The sequence below is a fragment of the Crotalus tigris genome, unplaced genomic scaffold (assembly GCF_016545835.1).
Source record: "Crotalus tigris isolate CLP2741 ecotype Arizona unplaced genomic scaffold, ASM1654583v1 scf7180000017614.5298720, whole genome shotgun sequence".
NCBI lineage: Eukaryota > Metazoa > Chordata > Lepidosauria > Squamata > Viperidae > Crotalus > Crotalus tigris.
Window position 1 is genome coordinate 4511672 of NW_024096513.1, and position 21677 is coordinate 4533348.

General features: G+C 42.4%; 1 protein-coding gene across 3 annotated transcripts in view; it reads right to left on the reverse strand.

Annotated features, from left to right (window-relative positions):
- SMAP2 (small ArfGAP2) overlaps positions 1-21677 on the reverse strand; it is a 30272-nt gene that overhangs the window by 5087 nt on the left and 3508 nt on the right. For all 3 annotated transcript variants that reach the window (XM_039329858.1, XM_039329840.1, XM_039329850.1), the window contains exons 3-8: positions 7691-7824; positions 6023-6108; positions 4803-4881; positions 3762-3842; positions 3239-3317; positions 957-1048 (exon numbers count right to left, since the gene is read on the reverse strand). In XM_039329858.1, coding sequence (XP_039185792.1) covers positions 957-1048; positions 3239-3317; positions 3762-3842; positions 4803-4881; positions 6023-6108; positions 7691-7824 — 551 coding nt within the window. The remainder of the gene's footprint in view (positions 1-956; positions 1049-3238; positions 3318-3761; positions 3843-4802; positions 4882-6022; positions 6109-7690; positions 7825-21677) is intronic.

The window sequence follows — 21677 nt, forward strand, 5'->3', positions numbered from 1 at the left end:
ACAAGAGCTGAGAATGCTCTACAATCACAGGAAATAAAGAACGCGTTCACATCTTGCTAAATCAGAAATGAAGAAGCGTATCTTCTTCATACTGACCTATTTTACACAACGATCTGTAAACTTGGCTGCTGGGTCTAACGCGTAATGAAGATCTGCATGTTCTGCGTCGCATGAGAAAAGCACATTTTCCTTCCCCTGTCCTGACCACTTTCTACAGGGGGACGATCGAGAGCATCCTGTCATGCAGCATCACAGTCTGGTTTGGAGGCATCACTGCTTCAGGCAGGACGGCGGTGCAGAGAGTGGTGAGGACGGCCGAAAAGATCATTGTCAGTTCCCTCCCTCCCATCCAGGACACGGCACAGAAGCGTTGCTTGAGCAGGGTCCGTAAGATTATCTGGGACACCACACATCCTCTTCACGATCTGTTTTCCTTGTTACCTTCTGGGTGGGTGGGGGGCTTCGTGGTATCCATAGCAGAACATCCAGATTCAGCCAGAGTTTCATTCCATACAGCATTAACCTTGTGAACTCTCAAGCTTCCTCCTTCTGTTATATATTCAAGATGGACAGTGCTTAATATTTATTTGCTACGTACATGTAGGGATGTGGGTCTATACATATGTTGTTCATAGTATGTTTAGGTGTGCCTCATGTATGTGTTTCACTTTGAGAGCAGGCAACTAAATTTCATTTTTGATGTGTGCCGTTGTGCCCACAGTAAAAAAAATGACAATAAAGGTTATCTTATCTTATCTCGTTGACTGAAAGATTAAGCATGACTTGCATCTTATTGAACATTTCAATTAAAATTTAGAACTCTTTATTTTTTTTTAAATCATGCATTTGCTTACATCGAAGCGTGGTTTTAGATCTATTTCTTTTCCTGTGAGATAGGTTGGGATGAGAGTGAGAGTCTGGCTCAAGGTCTCCCACCATTAATATAACTTTCTCACCTTTCTCTCAGTGCCCAGGGATCCAAATAGGTCCAACTCTTTCTCCAAACTGCTGGCTCTTCCATTGGGGAGGGCAGCTGAAACAGGAACATCTGGGAGAAATGGGGGGCAGGAGAGGTAGTATCAGCTGGATTCTTGAGATCACCCAAGGGATCACCTTCCCCAAATTAGTACCCTCCAATGTGTTGGATTGGAACACCCAGAGTCAAAGGCTAAATTTGGTAAGCCCAAAGATGATACTGTGAGGTCTAAATCATTATGAGTTCTTTATTTGCTTATATCTAATAGACAAACTCTTGCCAGGCTAAAGCTATATAACCTAACCAAATAGATATACCCTGGGAGATTCTAGGCTGTGGCTACCCTGGACCTTTTCCTTACCTCACCATCCAGTTCAGGAATAGGCAGTCTCTTGTCTTGGGCCTATCTTTGGAATGTGCTGCCTCCCCCCTGAGAAGCTGGGGTGTGATTGCTAAGATCCCCCCCCCCAAATCTTTTATCCATCACAGGATGGATGTCTTGGCATTCTATATTGAATGGTCCTCAAATCTTGCAGAAATCAACATGGAGCTGCTAGGGTAGATCTGGACAGCAGAGAAAGATCTAACTTTTCAGTTTTAGGTTCTGCTTCTCTCCCCAACCCCAACCCTTTCCCCATAGCGGGCTGTATGCAGTCTATTGTTAATAGATCCCATTGATTCTCTTCAAGCTGTATAAATTGCTATGCTATACTCCTGTTTTACATTTCTTCGCTTGTGTTACTGGTACGGAGGACAAGAAGCTGTAACTGAGTAGTATGAAGTCTCATCATTCTTCCCCTGAATACTTGTTCAGACCCAACTCCTGTTTTTGAGATTTCATCCACCCTACAAGTGTGACTTGGCAGCCATCACCATCACACCTGGCAGGCTGTTTTGGGTTTGATGGAAAAGACAAGATTCCCGTACAGCTAGACCATTGCCACCATCCCATGTGCATGGATGTGTCTTGATGCAGGAGTGGAATTTGCTCATTTTCAGTTTTATAGGCAGAATTCAGCTCTTAAGCTATAATGTACAGATTATCCCTTACCTCTGCCCTTTTCACACCAGCTGAGCTGTTACTGGCCTTTAACGGCAATCATTCTGGTGGCCTATTTCCCCTTTTCAGCTTCAATTGTTTACCATATTTCCTTTGCACAGGAAATAGTGATCGGCCCAGCCCTCAAAACGCAACTGTTGACGGGCTGTCTCTGATGAAAGAGGAAATGAAAAGCTTTCCAGCCCACGTGCATCTTCTGCCACTGTTGTGTTATGCAACTTTAGGCTAGGAAGGTCAGGACTGCTATTTGTGATGTTTTTGTTCCGAAAATGTTAAAGTACTGCCTTTTCAGTGGGGCTGAAATCCCCGTCTTGTGGAAATCCATCTGCCCTCTCATTTTAAGCTGCAGCCTTAGACTAAGCTGATCCACTAATTGAAGAAACCACTGAGCCAAATCATGGAAGTCTAACTTACTGCAAAGCATTCTGGGACGTTAGCAGGAGTACAGGTAGTCCTCACTTAACAACCAGTGGCTTGGTGACCACTTGAAGTTACAGTGGACCACCCAAAAGATACTTACGACCCAATTTCAAAGTTACAGTGGCTGCACACCCTCTTGGTCATTTCACTGCATTTTGGGCATTTTGCAACCGGCTCAACTTTATGACCATTTGCAGCGTCCATATAACTGTGATTTTTTTTCTTTTTCTTTTTTTTTTTTACTTTTTTGCCAAGTTCTGGTGTTTACTTCTGGTTCTGGCAAAAATCTCTCATTGGATAAAACAGAGTCAATTAACAAACCCCATGTTCACTTCATAACCGCTGCAAAAATGGTCATAAAACTTGGCACAGTCATGGTGTGTGGCCTTCTCAAAGACCACAACAACGTACAACCGTTAATTCCAGGTTTAATGATGGTTGTTAGTTGACGGCTAGTTGTAATTCTGGGCCTCCTTTTCCTCCAATGTAAAATTAGGATCAACATTTCCCTGCATCTATGGTAACTGAACAGATCTTGCTACACAATACACAATTATTTGTTCTTAGTGACCTCCGTGAGAAACCTCCGTGTTCTAGAAACACAAATAACTGATTTAGCAGGAAACCGTGAAATCACAGCCAGTTATTTTGGTCCTTTGACTCTTCACAGGTGATTTGATTAGCTCTCCTCCCCCAAATGGAAAAAGGACGGCTTACGATTTATTCAGCAACCACACAATAAATATTTTGCAAAGAAAGGAGGGCATCAGCAGTGCTCTTACCGAGTCCCAGCAGGTCTATGACTGGCTCTGAGGATCTGGAAAGGGGTTTTGTCGTTTGAGCCTCCTCTTTCTTCTGAGGCTGAAGGAAGCAGAAACCACCAAAATGCTTTGATGCATATTTCATGAAAACAGCACGTTTCTCATTTTTGTGTCTTCAAAAATTGTTTCCAGAAATGCTGGTGGATTTTGAAACTTATTCCAAGGCCCGTCCCAATGATTCAGCCAGCCAACTAAGACAGTTGGGCTTAGTCTTCTCAACCTTGGCAACCTGAAGATGGATGGACTTCAATTTCCAGGATTATCCTGCCAGCATATGTGGAACCAGGGAATTCTGGGACTTGAAGTCCACCCATCTTCAAGCTGCCAAGGCTGAGAAACACTGCCTTAGATTATACTGTGGATGTTAGCAACTCATGCAGGGACAACTGCTAGCATTGTTAGCAATCCCTTACTGAATACCTCTAGCCCCCTTCCTCCCCACAAGACACCAGAAGGAAACCAGAAATAACCATAGTCCCCTTACCAGTTTGACTTTCTCAAAGACAACTGGCTCCATTTTCTTTCCAGTAGCTGCGTCCTTCTTCCATTTTTCATCCTTTTCTCTCTATGAGCAAAAAACACGCAGAACGGTGAGAAGGCCAACCAATTCGTTCAGTGGAATAATTTTCCCTCTAGGTCAGTGTTTCTCAACCTTGACCATTTTAAGGCATGTGGACTTCAACTCCCAGAATTCCACAGCCAGCATTGCTGGCTGTGGAATTCTGGGAGTGGAAGTCCACATGCCTTAAAATGGTCAAGGTTGAGAAACACCGCTCTAGGTCAAAGGGAAACTTTCCCTGCTCAACTTCTAGGGATTGTCAGGGCAAAACACTTCCTTTCTCCCAACCTAACAGTGCTGTTTGCACTGTTTGCCTTTTCATTTGGACCGACCCATTTTGGGGGGTTCGCATAATACTTTCAACCATCGTTTCTCAAACTTGGTAATTTTAAAATGCATGGGCTCCCAGAATTCTGGGAATTGAAGTGCACAGATTTTTAAATTGCTATGGTTAAGAAACACCGCCCTAAACCCTAAATTAATCAAAAGGACTGGTTTTTTTCAGAATATGTTAAACTCCTCCTCCCACCAGGGATCAAAGTTAAAACCAGACAAATCTCATGAAAATGCATTGCCAGGCCTTTCATTAACCTGGTAGATCTCTCTCTCTCTCTCTCTCTCCCTCTCTCTCTCTCTCTCTCCATCCATCCATTCATCCATCCATCCACAGAGCTCTTTTCTGATTGCTTCAGTCTAATTTGTTTCTTCTCTGTACAGTAAGCAATTCAGACTTCTCTTTTCCATAGCAAACTTCTTAGAAGAAAGTGATGATATCATAAAAGATATTTTTACCTATTATGGGCTCTGCCCCATTCACTATTTCCTATACCCCCTCCCACATGACCTTGAAATAATGGGATCCTTCAGGGAATAAAATTCTTCACCTCATCTCAAGACAGCTCCTGCAGGTCAAAATGCTGGATGGAAGCAAAAGAGCAAGCTTTTATGCATTTAGAACCAACCAACCCGTAACATGTTGACGTCGAGGCTTCTGTCCATGTACTTCTTCTTTTCATATTTGTCTCTGATAAAGCTCTCCACTGCTCTGGAAGGAAGCTGGATAAGGATGAATAAGCCAAGAGCAGATAGTTTTGCTATCAAATTAAATACTACAATAACTTTGGAGACAACCATCAGGAGGCTGAAGTTAAGCTAATCAGAACTGGGGGGGTGGGAGGGGGAGACATGTAGTTGTTTTCACTGTGATAAGTGTAAAATCTGGACTGCCATTAGATTGCAGCACAAGTTATAGCAGACTCTAAGCATCTGCTGCCATCCACCGGTCTTTGTGGATTTTGCAGCCAAGATAACGGCACATTTGCAGTTGTGCTCCAATCCAGAGAATATGGTAGTTTTGCTTCTAATATGCAAAGCATGACAACAAATTATAGGATAGGATAGATTAGGACTGTCGATAGATATCAATCTGTGGCTGTGGGCAGATAACTTGCTCCTGTCAGCATAGATGTTGCTGGTTTTATGAATTACCTGCCTCCATACAGAGCAGCGGCCAAACTTCACAATATTAAAATGTATGGACTTCAGCTCCCAGAAGTCCCCAGCCAGTCATCTTGGCTGGAGAATTCTGGGAGTTGAAGCCCACACATCATAAAGTCACCAAGTTTGAAAACACGGACCTAGAGCCATCCTTTTGTTCCACACAAAACTCTTTTAAGTTATTTCTAGCAAATCCCAGCGGTGCTGACTTAACGGAGGGGAAAAAACCCATCGTAGATAAAGGCAACAGCAATTCCCATTCATACTGTTGCCAAAAAGCAATATGCAATCTCCAGGAGTGCATAGACTAGAACAGTGTTTCTCAACCTTGACAATTTTAAGGCATGTGGATTTCAACTCCCAGAATTCCACAGCCAGCAATGCTGGCTGTGGAATTCTGGGAGTTGAAGTCCACATGCCTTAGAATTGTCAAGGTTGAGAAACACTGGACTAGAAGGAGAACACTGCACACTGCACCCCCTAGTCAGGGTTGACCTATGAGGTTTGGTTTTCCAGAAGATGCTCATTAACAGGAAAACCTCACCAAAATTCTGAAAAAGGCTACGGACGCTAAAAGGGTTCATGCAGAAATTGACGTAGAGATATCCCCTTCCCACACTCCCACCAGTGACGCTAAGCCTTTCAAAGGCTTCCATCTTCTTGTGGGGAAAACAGGCAGAGAAGGATGCTGGTCTGTCTGGGGCCGTCGGAAGTTCTCAGGCAGGTAGCCCTCGTAAAGGCGGTTCGCTTTCCCATTTCCCATTTCTTGCATGCACTGGAATGTAAAATTGTATAATTAGGCTTTGCTTGCATTCGTTTCATTTGTTTGAATTAACTTCAGGAAGTAAGCTTTTTTTGGGGGTTGGGGTTTTTTTTTTGAAAAACTGACAACCAAAGCATCAGTGTCTGCCAGAATATTTCTAGAATCGTGTTTGGACATCAACCTACACAGTATCGAGGGTTATGATGACTTGGTAGTTAAACGCATTATCAGCTTCTATCAGCTCAGCAGAAAAACTGCATTTGGATCTACTGGAAGGAGCAGTTATGTTCCCTCACCAATCATGGTGCTTTTATTGGATAAAGTGACAGGTCTAATATAGCCCTCTCCTTCTGAAGCGATAGTTGCTTATTCTGAATCAACTGCTCTGAACCTTAAGAGGAATGGTGAAGCAAGGGGTCCTTATGGGCCCCGTCAATGTGTTTCCTTACTAAATGTGTATGCAGATTACTCCAAATTGGTTTTGTGCGGAATAAGGAAACTTTGAAGGTAGAAAACTAGCATTTAACGTTAGTTGACAACTAGATTCTCCACAACTCATATAGTTATTAGAAATGAGGAAAAATGAGATCAGAAATAGAGATGCCAACTACCACAGGATATGTTAGATTGGGTATGGAGGAGACAATAAAAAACTTGTCAAAGAACTTACATTAAGGCCTGGGGTTACTACTGGGATATAAGACTACAATTTTATTTTATTTTATTATTTTTAATATTTTAATGTCCTAATGCAGTGTTTCCCAACCTTGACAATTTTAAGGCATGTGGACTTCAACTCCCAGAATTCCACAGCCAGCAACGCTGGCTGTGGAATTCTGGGAGTTGAAGTCCTCATGCCTTAAAATTGTCAAGGTTGGGAAACACTGTCTAATGATTAAGGCATAGAAAATGGGAGATCATGCGATCTAGTCCCATCTTAGGTATAAAGCTAGCTGGATGACCGTGGGCTCAGGAACAGCCTTTCTCCACTTTGACAACTGTAAGATACGTGGCTTGGGAATTCTGGGAGTTGAAGTCCTCATGCCTTAAAATTGTCAAGGTTGGGAAACACTGTCTAATGATTAAGGCATAGAAAATGGGAGATCATGCGATCTAGTCCCATCTTAGGTATAAAGCTAGCTGGATGACCGTGGGCTCAGGAACAGCCTTTCTCCATTTTGACAACTGTAAGATATGTGGCTTGGGAATTCTGGGAGTTGAAGTCCACACATTTTAAAGCTGTCAAGGTTGAGAAACACTGATTAGGAAAGAGACAAGGACAACATCGCTTCTGGAAAACCTTACAAGAAAGCTGCAAGATACTGCCTAAGCAATCTCCGAAAACCGGACACAATTTTTGAAGAATACTAAATGTGTATACCGATTACTCCAGATTGATTTTGTGGGGAATGAGGACACTCTGAAGGGAGAAAACTAGCATATAACATTCGTTGACAACTAGATTCTCTACAACTCGTATTGTCTAACGGGCATTTGAGGACAGAAAAGCATTCCACTAATTTTAAAACTGCACACACACACACACATCCCTATAACCTTTCACTTACGCTGCTGGCAAAAAATCTATACTGACCTGTATTTGTTCTTGTGTCCATTGGTCCAGATTGACGGATTTTACCCGGGAAATATGAACTCCCAAGTTCCGGTGTATTCCAGCACAGCGGATGCAAATGAAGACACCGATGTTCCACGAGGCCCATCTTGGCCCTGCAAAAGTGTAAGGGAAAATGGTCATGAGAATGGTTGTGAGCTGCTGTGCAAGATCTCTCTTCCAAGAAACTGCTATAGGTAGTCCTTGACTTACAACCGGCCACTCAGCGACCATTAGGAGTTATCATGGACATTTGCAAGGGCATTAACGGCTAGGATTTGAAGTCCCATCAGCCACTTCCCCTGGTCATATGATCCCATTTTGGGTGTTTAGCAACTGGCCTGAATTTCCAGCTGTTTGCAGCATCTCATGGTGGTGTGATTGTAATTTATGATGTTTTCATCTGAAAACTGTCATTTACTTTTGGTTTCGGGAAAAAAAATGCTCATTTACTTAACACCCACAGTGATTCATTTAATGGCTTCTGCAATAATATGGTCACCCACTTAATGCATGACATACAACCATAATTCCAGGTTTAATTACCATCTTAAATTGAGGATGACCTGTACTGTATAAATAGAGAAAAAGTCTGGAGCTTCCAGCTACGGTACAAAGTGGTTTTTAAGTATTCATATCAAGAAACAAAGTCATAATCTTATCAGATGAAGAAATAATTAAAAAAAAACTAGAATGTGCAGAGATGGACAGACTTACTTTGAAGTTGAAAGAAAAAGAAGAAACAGAATATTATCAAACTTGGGACTTATTTTATCGATGGCTAGAGAAAAGAATAAAGGATTAGGGATTAAATCTGTATTAGTGACTGTAAAACTCAGACAACACGTTTGTTGAACAAGTACTATTGAATGAAAGAAAAAAATCAATAAAAAGTTTATAAAAAAAATTCAAGCAAAGCAAAAACATTAAGGGGGGGGGGAAATCATGTCTTTTTAGAGGGTACAGAAACAAATGTTACATATATTCAGTAACATGTCATATGTCGGTAACTTTGCAAGTTGTTCAAAATAACCACGATTTGTGGATGATGAATCCTGCTAAGTTTATAAATCGTTTGCCAGTGATTTGCATTCTCTGAAAAAAACTCTTTCTGAATCGTTAAGCTATCAGCATTAGTAAAGAAAGCAAGTTGCTTAAATAAAACAAAATAACCCCCCCCCCCAAAAAAAAAACCAAAGAAAGGATGGAGAAACAATCTACCTATGATACTGTTGTAAAGCAGGGGTGGATCAAGAACAAGAAAGAGGGGGAAAAAACTACACCTGCTTATTGTCTTTTTCAATATTGAGTCCAAAATCTGCTCGTGAATAGATCATCGTTACGTGTGCCAACGTTAATTAATCTGTTATTTAAAGCTTCAGTTTATTTGAACAAGGAGAGGCATCATTCAACAGAGGCAAAATTAGAAGTCTTATTTAAATGTCTGACTGTTTTACAAATGTCAAAAAGTGGGCACAGGATGACACCCAGAAGACTATTATCCTTTTCATACTTAAGTGGAGTTTTTCCAGTTGGGTGAGAGGCTGAACAGAGTGTGCCAATGCAGACTGCAGGCAGATGAATGCTCTTTGCTTGCCCTCTCACCACACTCCTGCAAATCTGGCATTTCAAGGCACAGAGGAAGGAAAACCACTGTCAGAATCCAATTATATTTCATCTCTGGTTATCGACTATGGAAAACCCCATTTCTGCCTTCTCTGGATTCTGTCATACTACGAAGGGGAAGGGGGATGAGCAAAGGGGTTTTATGGCTCTCACTTCCTTCCTCACAACTTCAAAGGGACTGGATGTGGATATCACCAAAAGGACTAACCATAACAATATCTACTCCTTTCATCTACTCCTCTCTGAAGTCTCCCTTCCGCCCGGGCCGTGAGGAAAAAGGGGGTGGAAATGTAATGCCTGGGATTGTCGCTGGAAGGATGGTGGGGTGGGGTGGGGCTGCTTGGGACCCTTTAAAACCTTGAATGGGAGGGCATGGGCCCCAGGTCCTGTCTAGAACACCTGCAACCATTTTCTCTTAATAAAGGTGCCTGTTGGAAGAAATATTCCAAGAGTTCTGTTTTCTTAAGATGCAAAGTGGGGTGGGTCCTTACAACCACCTTTGTTACTGGTGTTCTTCCTTGCACACCAGTAAAGAACAGCAGTGCGGATGGAAAGAAATAACTACATGAAGCCACAAGGTGCCATTGCTTTTGTTTCGAATGGCCTTAACACAGAACATTCCATTGTTTGCCTTGAATATGGGCAGCAGCCACAAGATACAATGCAGCTCTTGCTGAGGCTTTTTGGGGCTGCCAAGTTCTTGAAGGCGTGCAATCAGTTCTTCAAGTCCACAGGAGAACCGTCGTACTTGCAGGAGTGGGTGATTAAGAAGCAGAGAATCCAGAATACTCCGTGCCAAACTCGGGTGTAAATGTCACTGAAATGGTTTGCTGTGCTTCAGTTTGGAAAAACGTCGCTTAAAATTCTGAGAGTTGGAGCTCTCATACCCGCAGAAAGCTCCAAGGAGAGGAATCTAGTTAAGAATATGACGCGTTCAAACAAGCGAGATTCAAATAACAACAACAACAACAACAATAATAATATTGGAAGGGACCTTGGAGGTCATCTCGTTCAACCCCCTGCTCAGGCAGGAAACCCTATACCATTTCAGACAGATGGCTGTCCAGTCTCTTCTTAAAAACTTCCAGTATTGGAGCATTCACCGCTTCTGGAGGCAGGTTGTTCCACTGGTTAATTGTTCTGTCGGGAAAGTCCTCCTTAGTTCTAGGTTGCTTCTCTCTTTGATTAATTTCCATCCAAAGAGAGAAGCAACCTAGAACTAAGAAGAGGTTTCCTAACATTATACAGTGTTTCTCAACCTTGACAATTTTAAGGCATGTGGACTTCAACTCCCAGAATTCCACAGCCAGCAATGCTGACTGTGGAATTCTGGGAGTTGAAGTCCACATGCCTTAAAATTGTCAAGGTTGAGAAACACTGTATTAGAGGACTCTGGAAGGCTGAATTATTCATAGCAAGGGGAGAAAAAAGCCAAAGCTAGTAAGTAATCCAACTGGGCATTTCACACTTTTTCTGGCAGTGCCCCAAATCAGATGTCTGTTCTGAAAGATCTAGGCCAGTGTTTCTCAACCTTGACAATTTTAAGGCATGTGGACCTCATGCCTTCAAATTGTCAAGGTTGAGAAACATTGAATTAGAACAATTAATCAGTGGAACAACCTGCCTCCAGAAGCTGTGAATGCTCAGAAATCAGAGACAGAAGATCTGATAACAGCTACTTCAAGGCACTCTTCCCATGGGCTAGAAACAAGTCTGAAGGGCAAATGAGTCGGTTTGGAGAAGGCTGCAGTGCCCAATGGCAGCTTAAGGTGAATTACCGGAATTGGTCAATTGTGGAATTTCCAAGCCTGACTTGGCTGTATGAACAAGACTGGCAGGACCGGAGTAAGAATTATATCATCTGCCAAGCACCATGAATGCAAATGTCAGAGGAGAAGACCTGCATAGGAGAGGTTCAGTCAGTGCCAGAGTCACTTCTCTGTTTTTGTAATCTTATCTCACACACCACCATTGCGGCTTCTGCCTCTTTCAAAGAGCTGCTCTTCAAGGATCATCCGACAGTGTCAATCCAACCGCAGAGCGGCAGAGAGGAAGTGCCAAAAAAAGGAAAACTGGGATCCCACTCCCAAGAACTCTCACATCAGACCTGGCAGGTCAAAGGAACAAAGAAGAGAAGAGAAACTCAAAATTTAACACGCTGAAGTTGTACTTCCAGCTTCAAGAGCCAGCCAGGAATCAGAAGGAGGATGGTACATTTCAGATTTTACGATTTAAAGATTAGCCACAGGGATTAAACTCTGATGCGGGCACACCTGCCGACACTTTTAAATTATGATATTTGCTCCTTCCCAAACTTAAATATCTGCCCTTTCCCCCCCCCCCCAATATTTTAGCAGACTGGATTTATGACATTTCAATGAGGAATTTCAGGCTGGATGCCAACATTTCTCCTCTCCCCCCCCCCCATATGCACAGATCTTGTAGCATGGTTAAATCAGCTTTGCATGCCTGCAACATGCCTTTATGCGCGTATTCTCTCCTGCTTTAAAGTGCCTCTACCCAGCTCAAGTCCCAGCACTTTGCAAAGCAAGATCAAAACTCTTGAGGAGCAATGTGGATGCTAATGCTGGAGGGGGGGGGCTGCACCTGTCACGAAGTCCCACCGTTGATAGCACATCTCAAGACAGTCTTAATATGGTCCTCCCAGCCCATCTTCCATTTGTCTTTTTTTTTTGGATGGGGGTAGGGGGGGAGACAATCCAGGATAGTTCCAAATAAATTTCTGCATTGCAGATACTCATTGCTTTTATTTTCTCCAAATGCCTGTGAGGTTTAGAGGTGACCCAGGGATATTGCTGCAGAGAAATCAGGTTCTAGAGCAGCGTGTCTCATAATTGACTGGGCTTAGCTTAAAGGAGGTATGGACCTCGACTCCCAACTCTGTTGGCTGAGGAATTCTGGGAATAGGAGTCCTTGCTTCTTCAAGCCGCCATGGTTGAAAAACACTGTTCGAGAAATTCATGCTTTGTCATGTAGCGGCCCTTCTGTCATGCGCTTTGCAGAATTTTGTTTTATTTTGCTGGTGAGGGCCTGGACTTCCATCTTGTTTGTTCATTTTGTACTGTGTTATTATGTAAGTGTTTTATCACTTTCAGGATTCATTATATGCTAAATTGTGAGCCGTACAGAATTGTCTGGGCGTTGGGCACCACCTATAAAATACACTGGGTGATAAGAAACGAGAAATGTTCTGCTTACTTGAAGGATCACTCACAAGAAAGATATATTTCGGTTTGGAGAAGATGGATAGATTATATTCAGAATAAATAGGGGATTAAAAAGTTTCATTTAGCCTATGAGTAAACTTTAGAGTATTATTAATAGGTTTTTTTTTAATTAGTTTTAGTATGGTTTAACAATATTGATTTGTTTATATTATTATGTTTATTTTTAATTTGTTTATATTTATGTTATAAGGGAGTTAAAGTGCGTTATGGACTTGGTTACTTGTATAGTTGGGTAATGTTTTTTTTTAGAGTTTGATTGTTTATTTGTAACCCTGTATTCAGCTCTAGGAAATGGGATAGGGGGGGTAGGGGGGTGGGTCTTAGGATATATATTGTATAAAACTTTTCAATAAAAAAAAATAAGAAACAAGAAAATGTATGATGACATGATGGATAAAAAATGTTTCACATCTGAAAGAAAGCCACCAAGCTCAGAGAGCACCAAGGACCCCACAGTTCAAACTATTCTCGTCTATTAGATCTATTTCTTGTTCATCATCCTCATCATTTCGGGAATATTTTGGCATCTGCTGTGATTTTAGTTGAAGGAAGAAAGCTCACTTACAGCCACACGCGGGTAGTCCTTGACTTACACCAGTTCATTTAGTGAACATTTCTTAGCCGTCTTTCTCAGCCTGCAACGAGTCTTGCAGCCTTCTGAGTCTGGATTTGGGGAATAATTCTAGGACTTGCAGTCTACTACATCTGAAGGAGACCAGGCTCCCAGGCCATCCCACTACCCTGAATTGCTGGGATGATAAAAGACAGTTGAGGGACAGCATTAAATGCCACAATGAGTCTGCAAGAGGAATAGTTAATACAAAAAAGTCATCCAGAAATCCGGGGTCCTCTGGCTGCAGCCAAACGGCACAGCACTTATTTCACCCTCTCTCATTATAAAGGGGAGACCCTGACCTGTCCATGAGCCTGCTGAAAGCCAATTTATTTGCACTGTATTTATGAAAACCCAGCCTTCTTTCTGCCAGTAGTAGTCCAGATTCTGTCAATTTAGTCTCTCTGTTCCAAGAGAAAAATGGCATTCCCGCTTTAGATCGGCATGTGGGTTCCATGAAGGCGTTCTGACATCTCCCAAATGCATTTTACAAGGCAGTTCCCATAGCAACCAGAAGTCATTGCATTGTCAAAAAAAAAAAAATAAACGGAAAGTTCGGTTTTCTGTAGCAAAAGCTGCCCGCCTTATACACAAACCGCCAGGCTTTGATTTTATAATTCAAGAAAGGTGCTTGTGACGTGAACCCGGCAAAAAAAAAAAAAAAAAATGTAAGAAATGCCATTGTCCATCTCTAGACAATTTAAGTCTGCTGGCCTCTAGGTGGTTAAAAAAATGTCTTGATTTTCACCAGTACAGTATTTAAAACACATGGACAATGTTTGGAACTAGTTGAACTTCTACAATTTTTTTCCAGTCAGCCAGTTTGGTCCAGGGATTAAGACATCAGGCTAGAAACTGGGAGACTGTGAATTCTAGTTCTAGAAAACTAGTTCTAGAAAAATGCAGGGATTTGTCCAAACACTGTTTGAGAATCGGACATGACTGAATGGAAGAAGAAAAAACTTGTTTCTAGACACTTTGCAAATTTGGAGTTCTAGTTATTCTTACAGAATAATTTTTGTAAGAATATTTGAGGGGCTTCAATATTTGAATATTTGAGGCATTCCAATATTTGAGGAAGTACATATAGTCAAGGCCAGGGTTTTCCTAGTTGCAATGAATGGCTGTGAAAGTTGGACCCTAAGAAAGACTGAGCGCCAAAGAATGGAGGCCTTTGAACTCTGGTGCTGGAGAAGACTCCTGCGAGTCCCCTGGACTGCAAGGCGATCAAACCGGTCAGTCCTAGAGGAGATCAACCCCGGCTGCTCTTGAGAAGGCCAGATCCTGAAGTTGACTCAAGTCCTTTGGCCACCTAATGAGAAGGAAGGACTCACTGGAGAAGAGCCTGATGCTGGGAAAGATGGAGGGCAAGAGAAGAAAGGGATGACAGAGAACAAGGTGGCTGGATGGAGTCACTGAAGCAGTAGGCGTGAGCTTCAATGGACTCCAGAAAATGGTACAGGAAGGCCTGGAGGAACATTGTCCATGGGGTTGCGATGGGTTAGACACGACTTTGCAACTAACAATGACAAACCACAGAAACTGGAGCAATGAAGCAGAGGTTTAAATGTTTTTTTCTTTTTCTTTTTTTGCATTCTATCTACCCTCCTTCTAATCCCAACTACAGCCACAGGAAGTAAAAGAAACAGAGTCTGTACGAGTTTTGATCAACACCTCCCGTTCTTCCCGAGAATCACTGAAGAAGGAGGCGTGAGCTTAAAGGGACTCCAGAAGATAGCAGAGGACAGAAAGGCCTGGAAGAACGTTGTCCATGGGGTCACGATGGGTCAGACACGACTTTGCAGCTAACAACAACAAATGTGCATTAACACATACACACACCCAGCAAGACGGACAATTTGCAATCCAAGAATTATTCATTTTTCCAGCTGGGTTTTTCTCAGCCTAATTGGCAGTACCCTGCAAGATATATTCAGGTCTACCTGTTCCAGGGTGCAGGTGGAGAGATCAGAAAGAGGAAGGAAAGGAGGGCCAGAGGGAACCAGTGCTGAGCGTCAGGAAGACGACCTTGACAGAAATAGGCAAGAACTGTCAAGAGAGGCTCAAACTGTGGTGATTCTTGCAAGCTGGGTTTTTTTGTGGTGTAACACCTAGAGACAAAATCTTGCCAGAATATGCATCACTCTAGTATCTGCATCCATAATATATTCCGAGGACTATCAGGAACTATTATTTCCCTCGCAGGTAATATCTGGGCTGAGTTGCCTCTTACTCCTCTGGAATGCAGCCCCTCCCTCCTGGGAATCCACATCTCACAATATTTCATCACATCCACATTGCTTAAGTCTTGAGAAGTGAACTAGTATTGGGAACTGACTCAGGCAAGAGGCCTTCCTTCCTGTGGCCTATTCAGAATTGTGCAGGTGGCTGGTCAGAGTGCACGCAGCTCAACTTACACAAGCGGTGGGCCGGTGGCCAATTAGGCACGTGTGCTGGCCTGTCACTTGTGCAAGTCGAGCTGTATGCATAAACGCTGGGCCGCCACTCCCACGGCCCAGATCCCCTCTCCCCACCCCAGCCGGGCCGCCAAGCTGCCAAGGTTGGGGACCACTCCTCTAAACCAACCTTCTTGATCACTGTCATCCCAATTCTGCAAGACACATGTGGCTTCACAACGTTGTGGCATTAGCCCGGAGAGACTATTCACTAACCTGGCACTCTTTAGATGGAGAATGCAGCCCTTCCCCAAATGAAGCAGGTCTCTTGATATACAAAAGGTCCTATTTTCCAAGCTAAAATGGCATATGCTTAGAATTATTCTTCGTACAAGAACGAAAGCATTGCTCAACTACAGAAGCAGCGTGTTACTCATTTAATCTCAATTTCCATAATCATCAGAGTTGATGTAACTGGTAGTTTCTAGATGATACAGGCCTAGTGGAGAATGGACATCATGTCTCTTAAGCTCAGCAAAGAACCTTACAGGTTTTTTTTAGCCAGAATATCTAGTAGTTTATAGTGATATATCTCAATTGGGGGGAAAAAATAAAATTATCAGTTCATTTTTTTTATGGGGAAACGTCTGACAGAATCGATGCAAAGACTCTACGAGAACAAGCACTTACCATCCAACTAGCATCTGAGAGGTTTATATTTAGGATTTGAAGAAGCTTGTATTCTCAGCCTTCCTCAAGAGATGCAATTTATCCTGATCAACACACACAGAGACAAACCATACACACACAGAATGAAGATGCAACACAAAGGGGGAGAGATTTCTCAGGAAAAGATGAGTAACATAGTACAAAGTTGTGGCCTAGTGAAGAAGTCTTCCCATACAGAAGTCTTCCCAGCTAACTATAAAATGAAAGAGGATAGGGTTTGTAACGGCTGTTATTCTGAGAATCCGTACATGGAGCAACAGAAAAGAAAGCATTACAGAAAAGAGAGTTAAAAGACAACAATTGGGTAGGTGTAAAAACCAAAACAGTGAATATGAGCCGAGGTGGCACAGCAGTTAGAGTGCAGTACTGCAGGCCACTTTAGCTGACTGTGTTCAGCAGGTCAGCGGTTCAAATCTCACCGGCTCAAGGTTGACTCAGCCTTCCATCCTTCCGGGGTAGGTAAAATGAGGACCCAGATTGTTGGGGGCAATGTAATATATATATATATATATATACATTGCTTACTGGTGTACACCGCTTAGAGAGTGCTTGCACTTAAAGCGGTATATAAGTCTCATAAAATAAAATAAATAAATATGAGAGTCTGCTCTGCATCCACGGGAAGAAAGAGGAGGCAGTAGCCAACCTCCTGCACAGATCCCTGCCCTCTTGAAGAAGTGGCAGGTGTATCAGTCATGCCTCTCTAGCAACTGAGCCTCCAGAGAACCAGGGAAACTAGAGGGCATCCCACTGAGTAAATACTCATTAGCAATAACATGTCTGATATTTGACTCTCCCACGTGAACTGAAACCGAAATAGTTGACTGATACACGAGGTGAAATGATTACTGAACTGTTGTTGTCCACAACTGAAAAAAAGCAAAATAATTTTCCTAGTTGCTCAGCCTAAACCAGTGGTTCTCAACCTTTCTAATGCCGCGACCCCATAATACAGTTCCCCATGTTGTGGTGACCCCCAACCACTTATACATCACCGGGTGCCAGGGGCGTGGCCAAAGAAAAGGGGGAAAAAATGGCGGACAGCCTTGTTTGGCGACCCCCGTGAAATGGTCGTTCGACCCCAAATGGGGTCCCGACCCACAGGTTGAGAACTACTGGCCTAAACTAAACAAGCAAAACGGCCTGTTGGTTCACCATTCTTTTAGCGATAGTTTAAAGTTACCACACTCCTTCATGGATTACTGCCTTGTGGTGGCGAAGGGGCTTGCATAACTCAATGAAGCTATGAGCTATGCTGTGCAGGGCCACCCCAGCCGGACAGGTCATAGCAGAGAGTTCTGACAAAATGGGATCCACTGCAGAAGGAAATGGCAACCCACTTCGGTATCTTTGACATGAAAACCCCATGGACAGTACCAAAAGGCAAAAAGATATGACGCTGGAATATGAATCCCTCAGGTTGGAAGGTGTCCAATATGCTACTGGGGAAGAACAGAGGGCTAGTACTAGTAGCACTAGAAAGAGTGAAGCGACTGGGCCAAAACCGAAAGGACGCTCAGCTGTGGATGCATCTGGTGGTGAAAGTCCAATGCTGTAAAGATCTTTTCTCCATAGGAACCTGGAATGTAAGAAGGGGACGACAGAGAAGGAGTGGCTGGATGGAGTCACTGAAGCAGCAGGCGTGAGCTTAAATGAACTCCAGAAGATGGTAGAGAAGAAGGCCTGGAGGAATGTTGTCCATGGGGTTGTGATGGGTCAGACACGACTTCGCAACTAACAACAACAACAAAGTTACCACCAGCCCCCTTACAACCATCTTCACATCCCCATGATCAAAATTGGGGGGAGGCTGGCATATGGTTAGGACAGCTGTCGTGTCCTGGGGTCATGTAATTGCCATTTGTGACTTTACCAGTGGGTTTACAACAAACACACTCAAGGGAGGAAGCCAGATTTGCTTAACAACTACACAATTTGCTTAACAGTCACAGTGATTTGTTTCCTGACCCCAGAAAAAGGGGTTGTGAAATTGATTGCGTCTCACTGAACCACTTCATTTAGTAATGGACGCTCCGGGGTCCAACTGTGGCTGTGAGCTGAAGAAGACCTTTATATTTATCAGAGCAAACAAGTTATAGAGGAGTGCCACTCTATACCAAAATGTCATGAAAGGTGCAAGATAAACCTTAATATAAGGAATAAACTTTGAAATGCTAAAGAGGAGTTTAAAAAGAAATTCGATCAGGTTGTCCTCTACCTTCAACCATTTGTTTCGTGATCATTCAAAGTTAGAACACTACTGAAAAAAAGCAACTAATGACTGTTTTTCACATTTATGAAGGCTGCCACATCCCCATGGTCACATGATCAAAAGCCAGACACTTAGCAACTGGCAGGTATTTATGACAGTTGAAGTGTCTGGGGATCATGTGATCCCTTTTTGTGACCTGCTGACAAGCTAATGGGGAAGCCATTTAAGTCAGGGGCATTCAAACTTGGCCCTTTTATGACTTGTGGACTTCAACTCCCAGAATTCCTCAACCAGGCACGCAAATTCTGGGAGTTGAAGTCCACAAGTCATAAAAGGGCCAAGTTTGAAGGCCCCTGACTTAACTGGCTTGCCAACTCAACACCTGCAGCGATTCATTTAACAACTGTGGCAAAGCTCATTTAACAACTGTCTTGCTCAACTGTAGTCTTAACTCAAGGACTGCCTGTCAAGCAAGGAGGAAAAGAGGAAAATCTTGCTTAGCATAATGGAAAGCCGTGGTCTTCTCTGAGTGTGAGATATGACAAGGGAAGCCAACACTGAATCTTTACCAATGAAAAGGATGTCTAAAATCATGCCTGCATCTCCCTCTCCAGCGCAATTCTCAGACATGATATCATTTCAATGTAAAAAAAAAAGACAAGACTCTGGCAACTGTTTTATTGATGATAGCTAAGGATAGTTTAGTCAGGATAGTGTCCAAATATTTTTCCCCCAACAGTATCTCCTTCCAAATTTTTTTTTTCCCTCTTCCCTTCAATCATCTCTGATTCTCGGAGATTGCATGGAAAGTCCCTGACATTTTCTTGACAAGCTTTTTCAGAAATATTTTGCTACTGCCTCCTTCTTAGGGCTGGGAGAGTAACTGGACTAAGATCTTGCCCACTGGCTTTGGACCCAAGGTGGGACTAGAATTCACAAGCGCCTGGTTTCTAGCCTGGTACCTTCATCAGCAAAATGCCAAACTGGCGCTCAAAACATAAAGTCTGGAAACTATTTTTATATTAGCAAAGGGCAAACGGTGGATTTCTGCAGTTTCCATTGTAAACTAATGGATGTGAAATGGTGGAAACATCTCATGTTTTATATCCATATTATAAACTTTTCCAACTGAAGTTTAACGATTAACTCTTTAACCCAGATGTTTTCAAACCTCAGGAAAGGTACTACAAGGCTATCCCAAACAATGCAGCTGTTGCATTGCTGTTGAGGAGACAAACTCTTGTCTACTGAAATATTGGCTAATCTGTTTGGTTTCGCTATTATTGTGCAATTAGAAACAAGCTAACCCGCCTGATGGGTTATCGTATGTTCATAATTTATTGCAAGGAATCGTTGATAAAGCAACCTAACAAATCAAAGCCTTAATGATCCCTCTCTCCCTGTCTCTCTCAGTTGGGTCAGACCTATCTTATTGGACTCAATTGTTGTTGTTAGTTGCGAGGTCGTGTCCAACCCATTGCAACCCCATGGACAACTTTCCTCCAGGCCTTCCTGTCCTCTACGTCTTCTGGAGTCCATTGAAGCTCACGCCTAGTGCTTCAGTATTAGATTCAATACTGCCAGTTATATTTTGCTAATGTTGTTCTTTTTATTATTTCTGATGTAATTTAATTTTAATGTCTTGTGAGATATCCAGCCACATCTGAGATGGAGTGCTATATAAATTGTTTAAACGAATGAATAAAACATATCCCAAGAAACTGCTTGGTTCTAAAGGAATTACAAGAACAAAGTTTATAACACAAACCTCAACACGTTTATTGGCGTCTATTCTAAATGATTAGTGAAATACTACTCAGAAATCATTGTATTTGATTAAATGAATGCAAAATTGAAACAGGACAATTTATGCGCAAAATAGGAATGGCACTAATATTTAAATGTACTGCAGATATTATCCCTAATGAAAACTGGAATAAGATGTTTTACACTGGCATATTATTCCACTACTAATATCCAGCATTATTTTAATAATACTTTTTTTTCTCCAAATTCACCATTCTCCATTAAATTATTTAAGAACATCGACCCTGCCTTCACCTGAACTTGGATAGGTGCCTGCATAGTTGACTGATTTACCGTTTACCATCTTCATTTTTATTCACTCTTCTCCTGCTGGTAAATCTCTTTTGTATTTTTTGTTTGTTTTCCAGTGTTCCTTGATTACGCTCTTAAATATCTGCTGCAATAAAAAAGTATAGTGTGTATACTCTGGATAGTTTGGATTTAAAAATTATGATCTATTTTTAATTCTCATTTTAATAACATAAGACAGTTTTACATCAATTAAAAGTGCAATTGCAGACCCACTATGGTTTTCAAATAAACTTTAGGAAATGTTTAGAAAGTATTTCCAGCTGTCACAAAAGCAAGTCAAAATTTGGCTTCTTAGGGAACTATCATAGAAATCTAGTCTAACAAAAAAAAAAAGGACTAGGGCTGACACGACAGCAGTTTTCCAACATTTGGGGGGCTGTCACAGACAAAATGGGGTTGACCTGTTCTCTAAAGCAGGGCAGGACAAGAAATAATGACAGGACGTTTATACAATCTAGAATTAAGCAGAAATTTCCTGACAGTTAGAACAATTAATTAGTAAAATGGCTTGCCTCAGGAAATTGTGGGGGCTTCATGACTGTAGGTTTTTAAGAAGAGACTGGACATCCATTTGTCCGGAATGATATAGGCAACCTCGGCTCTTTTATGACTCATGGACTTCAACTCCCAGAATTCCTGACTCAGCATAGCTGACTCAGGAATTCTGGGAGTTGAAGTCCATGAGTCATAAAAAAGCCGAGGTTGCCTACCCCTAGGGCAGTAGTTCTCAACCTTTCTAATGCCGTGATCCCATAATACAGTTCCCCATGTTGTGGTGACCCCCAAGTGGGTGTGGCCACCAATAAGAGGGAGTAGGACAGCTAGGGAAAAGGGAACAAAATGGTGGACAGCATGGTTTGGCGACCCCCATGAAATGGTCGTTCGACCCCAAATGGGGTCCCGACCCACAAGTTGAGAACCACTGCCCTAGGGTTTCCTGCTTGAGCAGAAAACCTCCTACTTTGCTATTCTATATTCTGTAAATATCATCCAACAGAGGAAGGCTAGAATAGTCAGCACCACAAAT